Raw genomic sequence first — 18227 nt, forward strand, 5'->3', positions numbered from 1 at the left:
TTTTGTAAATTTGAGTTTGAGTTTAAACTTTGATCAATTGACTCAAACTCTAATAAAAAAATTATAATTAAAATTTGTAATTTATATTTTTTTAATTACTCATAATTTATATATATAATTTTTAATTTTTAAAAATTTATTAATATTTTATTTGAACTGATCAACGAACTCACAAATTCATCAATAATTATAAACTCAAACTTAGTACAACAATAATTATGACGAGATAGCTAGTTTGCAGCTCTAGATCACCAATTTCTGTCTTTAAATCTTTCTTTGTTTCAATCAATAATGATAATTATGATCACTGATAAAATGTATTAACTGATTGTGTCACTCTAGTGCTATGTGTAAACCGGTTCAAATTAACTTCAAATCACGCATGCTACAATCTTAGATGAAATATAATGGTTAAAAGCTGTCCTGTCAGTCTTAAAAGGCATCATTTGAAAGTAACAAAGAAAGGGCATCTGCGCCACCCATTGCAATGGCACGAGCCAACAACAGAAGAAGAAAAACCATAAACAATTTCTTAGTTTTTCTTCACATTGACTTGTGTACAAAGGACAAACCTCAAAATACAACAGACCTGTCAACTGTGAATGAATAATTGGCTAGATAAAGGCCAGTTATCTAGGTTTATGATCCATTTGAGAACGATTAAGTATTCTACTACAAATGGCATATACATGATAACCGGGAAATGAAATTGCAAAAACTCACCGAAAACTACTTGTAAGTGTAAAGCTTGGACTGTAAGTGCAGATCAGGTTTCCACCACTGGTGAATTCCATGAGCCTTCTTAAAATCTCGTGAAGGAGTTGCATTGATGGTCAGATTTGCTGATGCAACGAGGTGTAGAGGTTCTGACTCCTGTCCCATTGCATTCATAAATAGCCCCCCAAGGGAATGTTGAGTTGCCAACCTTTCAATATTTCCTGCTCCAATCTCTTCCATCTTCTTCCTATGCTCAAAATATCCAACATATTCTGAGCAGATGTGGTCAGCTGGGTTCACAAATAGATTAGGGACCCAAGCGGACAGCGCAACAAATGGATCCTCAGTCGCAGACCGAGTATTATGTTGATTTTTCTTTGCACTTACAGCAAGAGCAACTCCAGCTGTGATAACACTGCCTACTATTCGGATACCATGCTTGACTCTCTGATCTTTAATTCTCTCGATAGGGGCTGAAAGGAATGGTGGATTAAAGAGAAAAGATTTAAGTAAAACACCTGTCTTGGCCATAGTCTTCCCAGCAAGCATTATCATGGCTGCCCCAAGGGAATGGCCAGCCAACCAGACATTTGAATTACCCACAGAAGCAACCATGTTTCTGACAGCTTGCATAGCAATCTCAAAACGAGATGTCCTATGGAGACCATTTCGGATTACATGGATGTCTAGCTCAAGATCCCGTGTAAAAGAGTCTGGTTTGGTCAAGGTCCCTCGGAAGGCAATGACATAGCGAGGAGTTCCAGTTGTTGACAAGTCACAATGAGAATTTGGACGTTTGAATTCATAAATGGCACCAAAGATTGAAAAATCAGCATCATCTTTAAGCTGACGGATCAATTGAAAGTTGAAGAACTCCCACCAAGGAGGTGCACGAGCTTGAGATTCGTAACGCTGCAGCTGACGATCCCGCTCTAGAATGTACACACCCTGAACCAAACAAGCTGCTACAGACCTTTGATGATTATCATTTGTCCTGTATGAGATAACACATAAGTAGAAAATAAAATTAGAGACAAAGAATATGGAGCCCAAAGTCCCAACCAATAACGCTTCCTGCACAATTGGGTTTGTATATCTTTACAACCCAAAATCAATGAAGCTTGGCACCATAGCAAAATAAATATATCCTAAAACTAAATATTGCACATGGAAATTTTCATGTGGAAAAAGATTTCACAAGTTTGGAACTGTGTTGGGTTTGATTGAGCTTACGTCCATCATGCTTCATAGAAGGTCTTACCAATCAACAGAAGTAAGGTGGAAAGGCCCTGAAAGACTAAAAACTTCCCTCTCAGAGGCCATTACACCATATGTTCTTTTCGTTCTTTCTTCTTGGTATCTGTAAAATAAGTTCTGCACGCATCAATCATAAGAGGACACTTTCAGAAGCAACAAAATTTACGTTTTTACTCCACATATTTGCTAATATGAAGCATGTATTCCTTACAATATGCAATAGTTATAGTTCTCACATTGTTTCATAGACCATCTCCTTCACAGTAGACATTGTACAAGATTATCTAGAAGTAGCTATTTAAGAGCACATTCGACCAAATCAATAACTTAATATATTTATGATTCTAAACAACTTCACGTAAATTTTTGACAGAATACTTTGCATACCTAATCAAATCCTGAGCATCATAAATATCAAGATACACAGATTGGTTCAATTTGACTACTTAGCTTTACAATCCCCTTGGCACTATAATTTCAATTTTTGATAGGCAAATTTTTCGTCGTTCATGAAATTCTGATTTTTAATTTTTTCCTTTTTAATATAAGTAATACTCACAGACTGATATGAAAATATAAAATTAGATTATTTTAAAGTGAAAAAAAAAAAACAATTGTATCATCAGCCACATTTTGTACTTACACATTTTATATAATATGTATATGCTGACGCAGATTTTTCAGAGTGAAAAAAGTTGACAGAACTTTTGAATTTTTCATCTTAGAAAGCGCTACCAATTAAAGATCCAATCAAATGAGCATTTTATCGTTGTCTTTTTCATTTTGATACTCTGGTGGGAACGACTTGGCGCAGGCAAAAACGTCTAATCGGACGATCTATTCTTCATTATTTTATATCTTCCTTTCACATGATGTACTCCTAATTTATATGCTATAAGTTATGAAATGAAACTGCGATCACGATCTGTCGAATCATAGAAGCTATGAAATGAAATACAGAAACCTAATGCGAGACAAAATAAAATGTAAAATGTATAAAAACTTCATTGTCGTGAAAATGCACCTGAATCGATTAAGAGGTTTAGCAGATCTGATCCATGACGAGTACGAAACGGGTCGATGATCAGAAGCGAAGTGGTGGGTGTCAGAACGTTATAATTATGTTTTCGTCAATTTTCATCCAACTCAAAGCACCTGAAATTCAACATCCAATATACGCTAAAAGGATCAACAAGAAAAGGACGTCGTTTCTTTGATCTAATAAGCTTAAGGGTCAAGAATGGCCCTGTCCTACGTTGGTGGAGCCTTGGGGTTGCTGAGACGTAAAGATAAGAATATTCTGGCACTCCTACCCTTTTTTTGGATGTTTATGTTTTATTTATTGGATTCAACAAAAAAATAAAAAATAAATAAATAAATGATAATAAACACTTTATCTTTAAAGGGTAAGGTTGATTTGACTTTAAAAAAATGAAAAAAATGAAATGAACCTATATAAATGACTCTTGGTTCTTCAAGTATATTTTGTCCCATTTCATTGTGCCTATAATAAACACTAAATGATTGACATCACAATGTAGTGTACCGAATTAGAATAAAATCCAACTTAAAATTAGCAAGATTAATAAAAAATCAATAAATTAAACTTAATTAAAAAATACTTTTATTTTAAATTTAATCCAAACTACTCAAAATTTAAATTAATTTTGTTGATAAAAATATATTTAATCTATAGATTTTAACTAAACTCGTTCAATCTAAGTTTAAATTGAAGCTTGAATAGGTCAAATTAAATCCATCTAATAGAATATTCCAAAGTTTCATTGAATTCATTATTAAGTTATTTTAGTAAGGGTTGGATACAATGCTGGTATAGGGGGCTGGTTTGGCCATGCATCACTTCTAATAATAGCATCTTGCAGCTTAAGCTGAATTTATTTAGACATTTATGTTGCAATATAAAAGCCAAAAATTTGCATATGATAACGATTATATTATATATAATAAGAGTGGCATGTTAAGGCAACAAATAAATTCACCTAAAAGAAGATGATTCAAATACAATTAAATGCATCTCCTGCCTCCTCCCCTCGCAAGTAGCATGCTTCTTGTCATAAATGAAAGAATGACAACGAAGTCAAGCCAGCCAAGATTTTGTTACCTAGAAAAGGGGCCGCAAAAATGGCGAATCTACTTTGACCAAGCAACTGCATCAATTTCTGCTTGTGCGCTCTTGTATAACTCCAGCCTCTTAGCAAGGCTACTGCGACGCTCCATGACTGCCGGATCTTCGTTCAATAGTGATGACAATCGCGTTTGCTGCAAACATTTTCAGATCAATAACGTCAATTATTTACTAAATCAAGAATTGAAAATTTGGCCAGAGACTTGAAAAGAGTAATGGGTTCAGGGGACCCATCTCACCTCCATTGCACCCAACTCGGTGAAGAAACGGTCAAGCAGGCTTCGTTTAGCCTCACGTACTTGACAATGAACAATGGACTTGGGAATAGAGTTCCGCAGAGTAGCACAGACCATATTAACATAAGACAAAACCGTCGTTCCTGTTTATATATGGAGAGAACAGGCCAAAATCAGTGGCAGATTACCTAGATTTTCAGGCAACTTCTTCGCTCTCAAATTGTCAGATTGTCAGGCAAGTCCACATATAACTTACCAATTCGCCTCAAATAAGATTCATTGTATCTATCAAAAATAGAATGTGTCGGATTGCCGCCTTTCTCATCATCCTGAGGAAGCTTTCGGAAGAAATCAACAGTGGGATAACTACACTCCATATCAACAAGCTGGACTGCTGCTTTCTTGCTCATCTCCCTCATTCTGTCTAGCGACTCAATTGCTGCATTTCCAACTTCCGCTCTGAGGGCAGGATACTGCTTTAACTCCTAAAGTGAGCAAAAAAATGCTTTTATAACAGCTTGAAGAATTTATCAACCCAAGGCAAAACAAATGGATGATAAAACACAAAGCATCAATGTTCAAACAATGCTCCAAACTGATTCTGCTAGAAACCTAAAATGTAAATGATAAATGTTTTGCAAAATCTTCTTCTTCTTTGTTCTTGCACATGAAAGCTCAAATCTATGCCCATGTTGCTTTTTAAAGGTTTAAGAGTACTTAATTGTGTCAGTAAAAATTAATTCTGTCCAAATAAATTTTGCATTTCATCAAACATTACTAGCTATTGAAATGAGGCCATTTAGTCTAAGGAGCATTTGAAAAATACTAGGAAAGCATGAGGTTAAAAATATGAAAGAAACAGTATGAAAAAAAGTATTGCAGGAACTTACTGCAGTCTCACTAATAGCCTTGTGAACCAGTTCCTTCAATAGAGCATGAACCTGCAATTTAGATAACAAAATTAACCCACTTGTAGATTGAGCAATGTGGTGCACCGATGGCTCAAATTTGAAAAGAAAAATCAACAATAGAAATTCATATGTAGAATAAAAATTAGTAGTATACCCATCCTCCAGCTTTATACTCAGCCAAAAGTATAGAACAACTTCTCTTGATGAATAATTAGAAATTATACTTAGAGTGTGTTTGGTTTGGGTAATATTTTAATACTAAAATTGAAAGATTACTTTAAAGATAGAGTATCTTAAAAAATTACTAAGTATAAATTATTACTATGTTTAATAAAATTTAGTAAAAATTGATAGATATAAATAATTATTATATTTGATTAAAGGTAATAAAAAAATACTAGCATATTATTTTACTTAAATGTTAAATGTCATTGAGCATAATTATTTTAAAATATCTTTTATATTACTTGTTAGAGTAATTAAAAATAAAGTTATTTATATCCTAACAAATTAATAAATAAAGATATAATTATAATAAAATCAAGATTATCTTTATAATTTTTTAATACTTAAAATAAAAATTGTAATCAGATTACCTCTTATATTATTTGTCATATCATCATTGATAATAAATGATTATCGGAATCTTTTATTATTTATAAATCAAACAAAATAATATAAATAATATAAGATAGATTATGTGAGTAATCTTTATCTACCTACAACCAAACACCCCTTTAATTCTCCATAATTTCCCCATCTACAACTTTCCATTTATTCAATGCACCATTTAATTCAGAACATGCTAGTGTCACATCTACTAGTGTAATCAGATCTACTAGTGTCACTATGAACCTACATAATGGGTACTCCTAAACATGCTATAAAAGGAAAAAGTGAGATTTGAGTAACAATAAAATTCATTTTGTGTTTCACAGTAACAGCAAAACAGCATTCAGTCTACCAGATTTGAGTTACAGCCAGTCTTGCACAAGAATTCCATGTAAATATAGCTAAATGGATTAATAGTCACAACACAAGCATCACAACTTTATTTACACTTCTCCATACATTTCTTCATTTGTCAACATAGATCTATGATTAGACATAAAAAATTGATAAACAAAAATCGAAAAGGGAGAAAATGATATGGTGTATGATTAGATCCCAAGAAGCATATCCTTATGTCCTATAAAAAAGAAAGATGGGATCTCAATTGACCAAAAAGTTATGAGGTAAAGTAACTAACAAACTCTTGAATAGCCTAGCCATAAAACATAATGCCATCTGAAACCAAATCTTAATATGACTAAACAAACATTATTTGGTATGCCCCTAGCCAAAGGTTCAATTTGACTAACCAATTATGGGGGTGGGGGGTGGGGGAATAGCAGGCTTTATCTCAAATTCCAAATGGGAGGGAAGTCCGTGGTAAATGTATAATTAATTCATAACTAACCAATTGAAGAAAAACAAAACTGAAAGGGAAAAGCAAAGAAAGAAAGAAAGACTGGTGTGAGAGAACATATATACAGAAAAAATCTTTCACTGGCGCAAAGTTGAATATCAAGATGATCTTCCTTAATTTTCATGCATACCGCATCAACAGCTGCCTCAGCAGGACCTTTGATAGTAACCAAGGTAGACTCAATCAACCTACGATATCCTTGTTCAGGAGCTATTAAATGAGGTTGATACCCATCAGCTTCAGTAATAAGCTTCCTGATATTGTCCATTGATAGTTGTTTGTCAAATTGCAACCTTTTTAGAGCAGCAGGAAGCTGGTTATCAAAAACATGGTAAATTTTGTCACCACCAGGACGCCTGAGAAAAAGACAAACTTATCAATAGAAGAAACTTTTTGAACAGTTAATTGACAAACTATAGTAGGAGTAATATGCTAAGCCAGTAAGAATGGATGTGAAAAGAACAAAGTATGATGCATACACTCCATCTAGATGCTCCTTGTATATTTGATCAAAAAGACGACAAATCTCCATGATCATATACAGCTTTCCCTATATGTCATGAGGATCAATCATTAGCAATCACAACAGAATTTATGATTGAGAAATATGTTAAAATGAAGTGACCGAACAGGAGAAGAAGTGTATACTTACTCCTGCATCAGTAGATATAGGCTTTCCAAGATGACTCAATTCACTTTCTAGGTCAGCAATTGTTTTGTTAATAAGCGACTGGATGCCTGGGATTCGGGATTTGATAACTGTTTCCAAATGCTGAGATACAACCATCATCCTTAAAAGATATTACAACTAATGCAAATGTGAAAAACAAAACAAATATTTCGATTGTGTCCAATAAAAATATTATTAAAATCTCAGAATTCAATTTGCCTACCTTTGAAAGCATCTTTGCTAGATGCTCAGAACCCATTCTGTGTGCAAGATGCTTGTATTCCGAGGTATTAGTAAAATAGTCACGCTCTCTATGACGAGCAGCAATCATGTCAACATTCTTGTTGATATCTGCTTGAGACCGGTTCACAACACCCACCCATGGGAATTTTAGCCGATAAGACTTTCCTTCCAATATCTAAGCAAGCCAAAATATAACTCAGGATGTCATTATGCTAAATCATTTAAAGCTTCTAACTGCGGACTATAACATCACTGCATGATAAATAGAATGTTGCCACAATCTTGGACAGATAGGAGCATTTCCTTTTGCTATCAGACACAACAACAAGAAAAAAAATTTTGGATGACTTGAAGACAGTGGAAACCAGGTGAAGGAGAAAGAGGAAATAAAAACGAGTCAGCTATTTCAGCATCATACAAACCAGCTGCAATAATTATAATACATATGATCATTTATTTTAATAGAACATTTTACAGATGAAGTGGAACATAAGTGACAGTTTTAGATCCTGTTAGGTATCATACAAAGAAAATGTTCATGGATAGAAGAGATTTTGTTCAGAGAAATATAACGCGTTTAGGAGAAACTAATGTAATTAATAGATGCAATTTGGAAAAGAAATTAATCTGACTTACATCAACTGCATTAGTACCCTTATCCATAAGATCAATCTTGGTAAGGACCCCAATAGTCCGGTTGCCTGAAAAATTTATAAATATTTATAACTAATAAAACATTTACGGAATTATCCCTACAAAACACTTTAATATAACATCAATTTTCAAGCTCAGATTAAAGAGTCAATAAATTGCACATATGATGGCTGATAACAATAAAACATTTACTTGAAAAATATTTAAATATGAATTAAGTAATAAAACATTTACAAAATTATCCCTACTGAACACTGTAATATAAGATCAACGTGCAAGTTCAGATTAAAGATTCAATAAATTGCACATATGATGGCACATAACAATAAAACTTGCAATTTTTTGTAGCATTTACAGGATTTTTTTTCTTAACTAGACATATCCAAACTCAGAAAACTGCAAAATTGAGGCACAGATAAAAGCAAAGGTTATAGTTTCCTAGAAAGCAAATGTAAAAATTACCTGTAGGGTCTACCTCCCGCGAGATTTTGATTGCATCAGATGTGGCAAGATCTTGGTTGGCTGGCGAAATTGCAAGAATTATACAGTTAGGCTGCACAAAAGATAAATCAAAGAAAATAGTACAACAGCATTAGCTTTTCTAATAGCATAGACCAAAACTAACATAATTTCAACAATATTAGCAAAAGATATAAATCAACTCAACAGAAGTCAATTTTTCATCCAAGTTAATCAGTATTTGACAGCATACAAAATAATTCCAGTGTTAGAAAGTAATTACCTTCTCAATGAAGGAGCGAACCATTTTCTCAATATCTTGCACAATACTGTCTGGTTGACCCTCTGTATTACCACCGATAATCTCTCAGTACTATATCATATAGCGAATAAGGAGGATTAAGCCTCATTTCATATTTTATTATAAATATCTAGTGAAAATATGATCTAAGCTGACATCTCTAGTGACTACATAAGGAAAGAAGTTATTGAAGTTTACAACTGCTAACAAATTACCATGAAGATGTGAACTAATCAAAGAATTACAAAAGTTAGTTGAGTTACACTTTTGATTTCTGCGAAGAGTCAAAATGAGGAACTTATGTTTCACCTGGCCTTTTCATTTTATTTTCAAGGAGGCCAGAAAGAAATGAAGAATGCATGCATGTAAATGAATCATGTAGCATATCCCCAAATACACGTAACTTACCAATTGCAACTTTTGTGAGCCCAGGAAGATCAATTAGAGTCAAGTTGACAACTGCCAAAGTTAAAAAAAAAAAAGTATAAAGATTTAGACATCATAAGCAAACACAACTTCTACTTCAAGAGAATTTGAACGCCTGACCCTCTTGTTTGAAAACCAATGGTCATTCAATTCAATCCTCCCCTTAGGCTATGAGAAAGATAATATTGACACACATCTTAATACAATCCAAACCCAATACTGAGACCGTACTAAAGAGAATAATGACCATGCTTAAACAACATGGCACCATAATTACCGTTAGGAGAATAAATGCTAAGATGAATCGGCACACTAGAAATTTGCTTGCTGCGACCAGTCTCTCGATCAGTCTCATCTTCAATCTCCTTCCTCACAGCAGCTACAAATAGTCATAATAGCCACATTAACATGTGAAATAGAATAAAAATTTACAAAAAGTGAAAACAAAACTGACAACTACTGACCAAAACCACATCTAAAAAAGATCAAATGTTCATAAGATGAAAATATATCTTTTACCGAAATCAGTAAATCTTTTTCTAGGTAGATGAAGAAACTCAGCATATTCTCTGTTTCCTTCATCAATTTTATGGAGCTGCAAAACCAGAGGACGCCGCGTAACAATCCCTGCACATTTATATAAATGTTGTTCAATTTAAGAAAATAAAGCACCATAAGTTAGGCATTATCACAGGCATCAAAATCTTTATTTACAATACCAGATCCACGAGGTAAAAAGTCCTTGCCAACAATGCTCTCCAACACCGAAGACTTGCCTGAACTCTGTTGAACAATACACAGCTCAGATAAATAATAATCATAATAATAATAATAAGCTAGATATAATACAAGCAGGGCCGGATTTGAGCTCAGTCAACCTCAAATTTGACTTGATTTATATGTAATTTAGTTTGAGCTAGCCTCAAATAAGCAAGCTCGAATTTTTAACTAGCTTATTAATAAAGTAACATTGTTTTAATATATATAAGCTAAAAAGATAACGTTTTGTATCAAAAATTTTATTGCACAAACTTGACAAGCTAAACACTCTAAAGCTCGAGCTCGAGTACGAAAATATTAAAAGTTGCAGGCTTAAGCTTGAGCTCGCTTAAACCTGTTTTAAGTTAGCTCGTTTCAGACTCGGTTCTAATGCAGCCCTACAAGTGTCACAACATATATATATATCTGACCTGGCCACCAACAACGGCAATCGCCGGCAAAGAGTCCCAAAGAGTTGGCAACGCACTGTTTTCTCCGTGGTCACCGAGAGCCGTACAAGCTCTTTGAATTTTGTTAACCAAAGAAATCAAGTTATCCATTTCTGTAAGCTAAACAAGAAAGATAGCTGTAAGATTCAGATAAACTGGATATGAAAACTCGGTAGAGTAAACGGCGACGTGTGGGGAGAGACCGGCTATTTAATTAGCTTCGTTGGCACGATATGGCAAAAAAGAGAGAACTGGAAGTTTGAAAGAAATGGGAGTGGTGCAGGCCGTGTAAATAAAGCGCGTTTATTGGCGTTTTGGTTTGTCGTTTTGGTACTGGAATGAAAGAGCCGAACCGGTGACCGGCTAATACGACAATGGGGCTACAACGCCGGCTTCCCCTGACTAGATTCTCGTCTCGCGAGATTTTCGTTGCTTTGTCACATTTTAGGGCCTCTATTCTATACTTTAAATCATTTATTAGTTATTTTTTTTCTTTTTAATTGTTATTTATTAAGAAATTGATTGATATAAAAATTATCACTGTTTTATATTACTTTCATTCCTGATTTTAGCTTTTCTTAAAATAATATAAAATTGAAGGAAGATTATCCTAATCTTAAAAAAATTTAAAGATGGTGTTCGAATTATTGTCCTAATGTTATTCAATCTGAATTATTCAAATCTGAATCAATTTTTACTTTGATTTGAAACTCTTGTTTGAACATATTCATAATTTGTTGTAATGGTTATTTTTTATTTAAAAATAAACCAAACTTCAAATGATTTGAAATTGGACTAGGTCAGAATTTATGCCTAATTGCCAGCCCCAAATAGAGTTGGTGTCTTTCAAGTTTGAACCCACCCTATTCCATGCATGGTCCACCATGACTTGAATGGCCGCTCAAATATTTGAAACCCAACGGCACAATTTGCAATCTGTTCCTGGAAGGAACCCATGCCAACTCCTTTTATGCTCATTACATTTTTTTAGATTAGAAGTTCGAAGGCGCATATTTTTATTCCATTAATTTATCATTGCATCTGATTTGAGCTCGATCGCTCGCCAAATTACAGGGCACCGATTGCTGAATGGGTCGGTTCTGGGGCCGCCATGATATTCAAAGCAACACTACACTATAAACGGTTTGAATCACAAATTCAATCTGAAACATGTTTGAAAAAGGGAAAAAAAATTTGCCACTTACGGGTGGATCAAGCTTAGCCGCTCAACTCAGTCTTAAGTTCAAACAAAATAAACTCAAAATACGATAACCCAATATAAGTTTGCATTGAACTAATTCAAATAAAACAAGTTGGTAAAAAATTTTTTTGCCATTTTCACAATTTCTTCCATAAACTCATCATCAACTAGTGAACTCAAACTAAACTTTTTAAATTCAAACCGGCCCTTGTTAAGGCTGAATTCAATTCGAATTCACCCCTATAGCCACTATGTTATGTTGAGGGCATACTTTTGTTGCAATAGTACAGGATTATAAAATAAATAGTAACATCCAGTAGTTAACAGGTACAAAGATTGGCAAAGCCATTTCACACCAAAATTGTAGAAGTTGACTAGCTCTAAAGAGACTGATCTATGCAAGAGGAGGTCAAGAAAAACAGTTAAGGTCCAATTGCCGACCTTCAAATTCAATCAGCATTCCCATATTGAAGAAATGTTAAACAGTGGAACATAAGAATAAGAATGTAAGGGAGAAAAAGTTTTCACCTAAATGGGTTACACTGATGTGCACCTGAAATATATTGATGGATAACAATTTACTGCAAAGTCTATCTACTGGGATTTTTATACCAGAAGAAAGCAACCCAGCATCAGATTGCTCGGACGCATTATAGCACTAGGTTAACAGACACCACAATAATTTTTGGATCAAACACCTTCTAATGTATATGCTATGTTTACACAAATGACAACTAGGCTACTGGAGTTCAACTGCGATGAAGAATCTCAACCATCAGTTAGTAGAATCAGGAGCTACATAGCCATAAGGGTTCTTGCTTGCCCAGTTCCACTGATCACGACACATCTCATCAATGCCATATTTTGCCCTGAAAAATACAATTATAATTATTTCCCTTCAATATGTTACAAAGAACAGCACACTTCATGGCAAGTATTTGACAGCTAACGTGGGTATTAATATGATAAAAGTATATAGATATTAGAACTTACTTCCAATTCAACTCTCGTTCTGCTTTCTCTGTCGATGCATAAACAATTTCCGCATCACCCGGACGCCTTCCAGCCGTTACAATGGGAATTTTCTGAAGCATCCAATCAATGAAAAGAACATTAATTCAGGGAAAAACAAGATAATGTGATATGCAGAACAAGGAATAGGTTGTTCCAATAGTGTGCCTTACAGTATTAATTAAAACTTATTTGATTCAACGAATTAGAGTACATTTTCAAGGAAAACCTACTAAAATTCTACAAAACAGGATATTAGAAGACTGGAGAGTCATATATTTCAACTGTAGCTTAAGCAAATAAGGTTAGAGAAAACACCTTTCCAGAGGCTTTTTCAAATGCTGCAACCATCTCGAAAACCGAGGTTCCTTTTCCAGTTCCCAAGTTGAAAAAATCGCAACCTGTATACAGAGACATATAAGAAATTGAGGCCTTGCTATTAAAGAATAAAAAATCTGCAAGATAACTGCAGAATCCGTATTCTAAGTAGGAATAAAAAGTAAATTTTATCAGCTCAAATTTCAAATTCAAGACACAAGGCAAGTTTTGTCCCAAAAAGTTGCAGTGCTTCAAAAATGCATTTGAGATTCAAGGCAATTACTCAAAGTATTAACCAAGGACACAGCCAGATTTATGCCTTATCTGATTAATAGATAATACAGCAAACCATGAATAAAACCAGATGAAAACTGCCAGGTACCATTTAGCAGTGTATTAAAATTAAAGAAGGATGACTCAGCACCACAAATATAATTGAGTAACCACATATATACTTATGGCATATGGTACATTAAGCAATTTCAGGGGTTGGTGTTTAAGTACCCTTTAAACACTTTAACATATTTATTATGCCATTGTAGTTTATCAAATGCAAAAATTGATTTCAAGAGAGGAATGATCAAAAGCACCTATTTCATTTAAGCTTCAACAAGTGAAAATAATGTCTAAACAGAAAATAGTATCAATTTGAACACATGCCTATTTTAGGATCATCAAGCTTCCGCAATGCAGCAATGTGGCCATCAGCTAAATCAATAACATGAATGTAATCACGAACCTGAAAGGATACAAGTGCCATCAAAATCAATCCTCCATTTGCATTATATGGCATGTATGCAAAAATACAAATTTTTTATATAGAAAGCATATTCAAATGCGTACCCCAGTACCATCCTTAGTCGAATAATCAGTTCCATAAACTGTGAGGGCAGGACGCCTACCAACAGCAACTTGCTGCACAAAAGGCATAAGATTGTTCGGAATTCCTCGTGGATCCTCACCAATTTCACCACTTGGATGTGCACCAACAGGGTTGAAATATCTTAGCAATACAATCTTCCATTCAGGGTCTGCACGATGAATATCACGGCATATCTCTTCAATGAAAAGCTGAAAAATCAATCAGCTCAGACTCTCATAAAAAATTGATACAATAGAAGATGCTTAATCATAAAGTTTACAAAAATAAAAACCATAAGAATATTTCAACAGACCACACAACCTAAAGCAGCACATTTTTAACCGATGCCCAAAGTTCTTTATATGCTTCCCATTATAAAGCATTCAAATTTCAGATGTTATGGACAATACATACCTTTGTACGCCCATAAGGATTCACTGCCTGCAGGGGGAAATCTTCAGTACATGGGACCTTCTTTGGCCAACCATATACGGTAGCTGATGATGAAAAAACCAGCTGAAATATTTCAAAATCTAAAGATAGATCAGGTTACTGGTGCCAAAACAATAAGGCAAAATCAATATCATGAAAACTTAACATTGACAACAAAATAAATTAGTGAACATGTTCAAGGGCAAAACACTTGAAACTCGAATGTAACTTGTAAAAATTTATAATGAAATCATTCAGTGAATATGTATATTATGCCGAGCATACATTTTTGCACCCATGGGCACCCATAACTTCCAGAAGAACAATTGTTCCTGTAAGATTGTTATCATAATAGAGCAATGGTTTCGCCACACTTTCCCCTACAGCTTTTAGTCCAGCAAAGTGGATGACAGCATCAAACCTGAAGTGCAAACAGGAAAAAAAATGAGAAAGAGAAGAAAACAGAAGATAAACCACATGTGGATTCTTTATTCTTGTAGAGTTTTCAGGTTTAAGTCTAACCAAGTCAAATTAAATAAAAATTTTTCATTACTTTTTTTATATGTAGGTATTAAGAAATTGATATTCATTGTTTTATATTCCAGTTCTAAAAAGAACCAACATGAAATGACAATAATGCCATGATCCACATGCAAAACGCTGGCAATAATGTTTTGACATCGCAAAGAAATACTGACAAGGAGAGTATACATAGGCAACAGCACGTCCACCAAACTGGGAAAAAAAAAATGTAAAATACATTCACCGGCAACCTAACAGAGCCAACCAGTTTCTAGAAACCTAATATTGAACAATAGTGAAGGAGAAAGCTTATCACGGAAGTAGGAAAGTACTTTGTTTCGGAAAATAATTTCTCCAGTGCTGGCTTGTCCCGGAGATCAAACTGCAAGTAATAACTTTTAACATCAGGGACATTAATTTACGTGATGATAAATTTAATCATACAAAAACCCAGAATACAAAAATAAAAAAGAGAACCAAATGCTTCAAAAAAACCCCAATTGATAGATTCATCTAGCTAAAGGAGTAAGCCAGAAAATTAGTAGAAAGCAAGCAAGTTCAGTAATTTTTTAATCAAACACTTGGCAGAATTCACAGCATCACCAAAAGAAAGCATGAATTTCAAAGAATTAAAATACCAACAAAACAAAATTATTATCTCTCTAATTAACACACATAATCCCAATGAAATTAGCTTAATTGATTACTAAACTCTTAAACTTTTGGCGCGAATAAACAGGATGTGAAACCAATTTACTAAAAATTGCAGCTTTAATATTAAAATTGAACTTTTCTCCTTTCCCAACAGTTCTACTACAAAACCCAACGAAAAAAATTAAAGAAGAAATCAAATAAACTTAACCAACCTGATGAAAATTAAGATTTCTCCCAAAATCACCGGCCAGTTGCTTCACTCTAGAGACGGCGATTTCAGAAGCGTTATCCAAATTATCTACAACAACGGTCTCATAACCGCCCAAGAGCAACTGAAGCACCGTATGACTCCCAATGTAACCGGCGCCACCGGTGACCAAAACACTCTTACCCATGTGAGAGATCGAGAGTTAAAAAAGAGAAAAGAAGAAACAGAAACAAGTAAAAAAGGGAATTTTACAAAATTTTAAACTGTGAGTTGAGCTCAGAAAAGACTTTGCATTGAAAAGAAAAGAGAAAGAGAGGACGATTTATAGGGGAAGATCTTGGCGGAGCAAAATGGCAAATGGGAAAAGGCCATTAATGAAAACGATACAATATTCGTGTTAAGTTTCGAGAGAAGAGATGGAGACACGTGGAGCAACTTCATTAGTTGAGGTGTGGACATCAGTACAGGTTAACTGTTTAGTTTACGTGGTGGTTTCTCGGACTCTGTCGTGCTGATTGATGGCTACTGAATTGACTTTACTACCCTCTTAATATTGCATGTGTTCACCCCATCACTTAACTTATTAGGGGCTTTGTTGTCATTAAAAGGTATATGGTCTGGAAGTTTCGTTTTCTGTTGCTTTTTTTGAAGTGCGACTTGCCTTGACAGTGTTGGGGGCCAGGGGCAGTTGAGGAAAGTAAAATATTGGACAAAATCTTGAATGATTATAACTTCACCTAAAACTTTGAATAAAATCTAAACCATAGTCTTGTCACTTGATTTCACGTTTATAAAACGTTTTTTATATTTATATTTATTTTAATTATATTTTGATGCTGAACATCGCACAATGATTTTAAGCTGTTACTTGGAATTTTCAATGATTGTACCATCCTTAATTTACATGACATTTAACAAGGTTATATATGTAATTTACATATGTAAATATTAGATTCTTTCTAAAATGAATATAGGAGAGTTCTTGTCACGAAGGGAAAGTTCCTAATGAATCATTGTTCCTTTACGTGAAACGGTGACGGGTAAGTACAGTGGAACACGTAAGCGCAGATTTCAGTGATCATGGTGATTACGTGAATGGTCCAGAAGTTGCCGCTGGAAGCGCCTTCGAACACAAACAAAAAAGGTCACGTCTTTTGAAGTAAATACAAATACAACACTCATTTGATTCAGTTGGCTTTTTATCTAAGAGAAAATTACTGGTTTCTACCCAAAATTTAGGAAAATCACAAAGAATTCCTTGACAACAAAAACTCATTCAAAATGTAACTCATTTAATATAGAGTACATTACTTTAATTACTATATTATTTCTAATTATTCACTTTTGTAAAATTACCCTATTATCTTTGAAAACAACCACTTGCGAGGCAGATTTAAAAGTAAATTAAGAGAGGTCAACTATAATAAAAGAAAAATATATTAAAATTAATAATGAAATAAAAAAATTAAAGAAGTTAATGGAAAATTTTAAAAGTTATGTTGATATTTTATATATGTAAAATTAAAATTTTTTTTAAATTTAGAGAGGTGAACAATATTTTGTATGTATCGAATTAAAATATTTTAAAAATCAATGAAGGTCAGTTGACCCTCTTTGACCTTAGTTTGATTTGCTTAGATTTTATATAAATTTCATTAACCAAGTTACAATATTATTTAATAGTACATGATCTAGTATTGTTTATGATGAATATGACCATATTACACTAAAAAATCCATGATATGGTGGTCAAAATCGTAACCAAGATATGATCTTATTAAATCTATTTTAGACTATACCAAATCAAGTATGATCCAAGGCAAGCAAATTTTTTTTTCATTTTTTATTTTCTTCAGAATTTTGAGTTGTTGAAATGACTTTTATCCTTTTCTATCGAAAGTTTTTTAAAACAACATTTGAAGTTTAAGAATTCAAATGGTTAAACAAAAGTTTTCCCGAACTTTGGATAGTAAATAGTAATTTACTCTTTATTACACGTATGAGTAGGCTTTAAACAAAAAAAAAATATATTCTTTTAAATGACAAGATTAAACTAAAATAAAACTTTTTAAAAGTAAATATGTCAAAAACTAGTTAGTGATAATACAAGGATAGTGATAATAAGAGAGAAACAATCCCGTCTACTATTTTTTTATAACTTATAGTATTTTATAATTATTAAACATGAATATATAAATATTTTATATAATTTTAAAAGCAAACTTTTATTTGATATTAGTAGAGGCATGGGCGCTGATTTTATCAAAATTTAATAAATTTTACTAACAGATTTAACAAAGGTGAAAAAATAACCTCGTCAAAC

The 18227-nt window shown here is 33.5% G+C and overlaps 3 protein-coding genes across 6 annotated transcripts; all 3 read right to left on the minus strand.

Annotated features, from left to right (window-relative positions):
* Positions 1-521: 521 nt before the first annotated feature.
* On the minus strand, positions 522-3285 carry LOC123211547 (GDSL esterase/lipase At4g10955-like). 3 transcript variants are annotated; one of them, XM_044630348.1, is made up of 4 exons: positions 2999-3285; positions 1979-2077; positions 690-1711; positions 522-654 (listed from the first exon to the last, which is right to left on the minus strand). In XM_044630348.1, the coding sequence occupies exons 2-3, from the start codon at positions 2038-2040 to the stop codon at positions 730-732; spliced, it is 1044 nt and encodes a 347-aa protein (XP_044486283.1). In that variant the 5' UTR covers positions 2041-2077; positions 2999-3285; the 3' UTR covers positions 522-654; positions 690-729. The 3 variants fall into 3 exon arrangements, with proteins under 3 accessions (XP_044486283.1, XP_044486280.1, XP_044486281.1); XM_044630345.1 differs by having other exon boundaries at positions 522-1711; XM_044630346.1 differs by having other exon boundaries at positions 522-1711; positions 1979-2091.
* Positions 3286-3907: 622 nt separating this feature from the next.
* On the minus strand, positions 3908-11144 carry LOC123211546 (dynamin-related protein 5A-like). 2 transcript variants are annotated; one of them, XM_044630343.1, is made up of 16 exons: positions 10679-11138; positions 10208-10271; positions 10008-10115; positions 9766-9867; positions 9471-9521; positions 9045-9106; positions 8765-8855; positions 8285-8349; positions 7629-7823; positions 7388-7507; positions 7215-7285; positions 6866-7091; positions 5247-5297; positions 4613-4841; positions 4360-4499; positions 3908-4254 (listed from the first exon to the last, which is right to left on the minus strand). In XM_044630343.1, exons 1-16 carry the CDS (start codon positions 10805-10807, stop codon positions 4126-4128), a joined length of 1833 nt encoding a protein of 610 aa, XP_044486278.1. In that variant the 5' UTR covers positions 10808-11138; the 3' UTR covers positions 3908-4125. The 2 variants fall into 2 exon arrangements, with proteins under 2 accessions (XP_044486278.1, XP_044486279.1); XM_044630344.1 differs by lacking the exons at positions 3908-4254; positions 4360-4499 and having other exon boundaries at positions 4703-4841; positions 6801-7091; positions 10679-11144.
* A 1274-nt stretch (positions 11145-12418) lies between these two features.
* Positions 12419-16267, minus strand: LOC123212058 (UDP-glucose 4-epimerase GEPI48-like). Its single transcript, XM_044631092.1, has 9 exons — positions 15909-16267; positions 15375-15424; positions 14806-14941; positions 14503-14604; positions 14070-14297; positions 13887-13965; positions 13227-13309; positions 12891-12982; positions 12419-12766 (listed from the first exon to the last, which is right to left on the minus strand). The coding sequence occupies exons 1-9, from the start codon at positions 16089-16091 to the stop codon at positions 12673-12675; spliced, it is 1047 nt and encodes a 348-aa protein (XP_044487027.1). The 5' UTR covers positions 16092-16267; the 3' UTR covers positions 12419-12672.
* Between the last annotated feature and the right edge of the window lie 1960 nt (positions 16268-18227).

Source organism: Mangifera indica, chromosome 3 (assembly GCF_011075055.1).
Source record: "Mangifera indica cultivar Alphonso chromosome 3, CATAS_Mindica_2.1, whole genome shotgun sequence".
Taxonomy (NCBI): Eukaryota; Viridiplantae; Streptophyta; class Magnoliopsida; order Sapindales; family Anacardiaceae; genus Mangifera; species Mangifera indica.

Bases quoted from the DNA above. Each gene is read 5' to 3' on its own strand.
- LOC123212058 (XM_044631092.1), bottom strand. From the start codon at position 16,091: ATGGGTAAGAGTGTTTTGGTCACCGGTGGCGCCGGTTACATTGGGAGT. The intron at 15,425-15,908 runs GTTGGTTAAGTT...TATTACTTGCAG, and splicing joins GAAATCTTAATTTTCATCAG to TTTGATCTCCGGGACAAGCC. The intron at 12,983-13,226 runs GTGTTTTCTCTA...TGGATGCTTCAG, and splicing joins TTGAAAAAGCCTCTGGAAAG to AAAATTCCCATTGTAACGGC.
- LOC123211547 (XM_044630348.1), bottom strand. From the start codon at position 2,040: ATGGCCTCTGAGAGGGAAGTTTTTAGTCTTTCAGGGCCTTTCCACCTT. The intron at 1,712-1,978 runs GTAAGACCTTCT...TATCTCATACAG, and splicing joins CACCTTACTTCTGTTGATTG to GACAAATGATAATCATCAAA.
- LOC123211546 (XM_044630343.1), bottom strand. From the start codon at position 10,807: ATGGATAACTTGATTTCTTTGGTTAACAAAATTCAAAGAGCTTGTACG. The intron at 9,107-9,470 runs GTAAGTTACGTG...GTGGTAATACAG, and splicing joins GCTCACAAAAGTTGCAATTG to AGGGTCAACCAGACAGTATT. The intron at 7,508-7,628 runs GTAGGCAAATTG...GTTGTATCTCAG, and splicing joins TAGCAAAGATGCTTTCAAAG to CATTTGGAAACAGTTATCAA.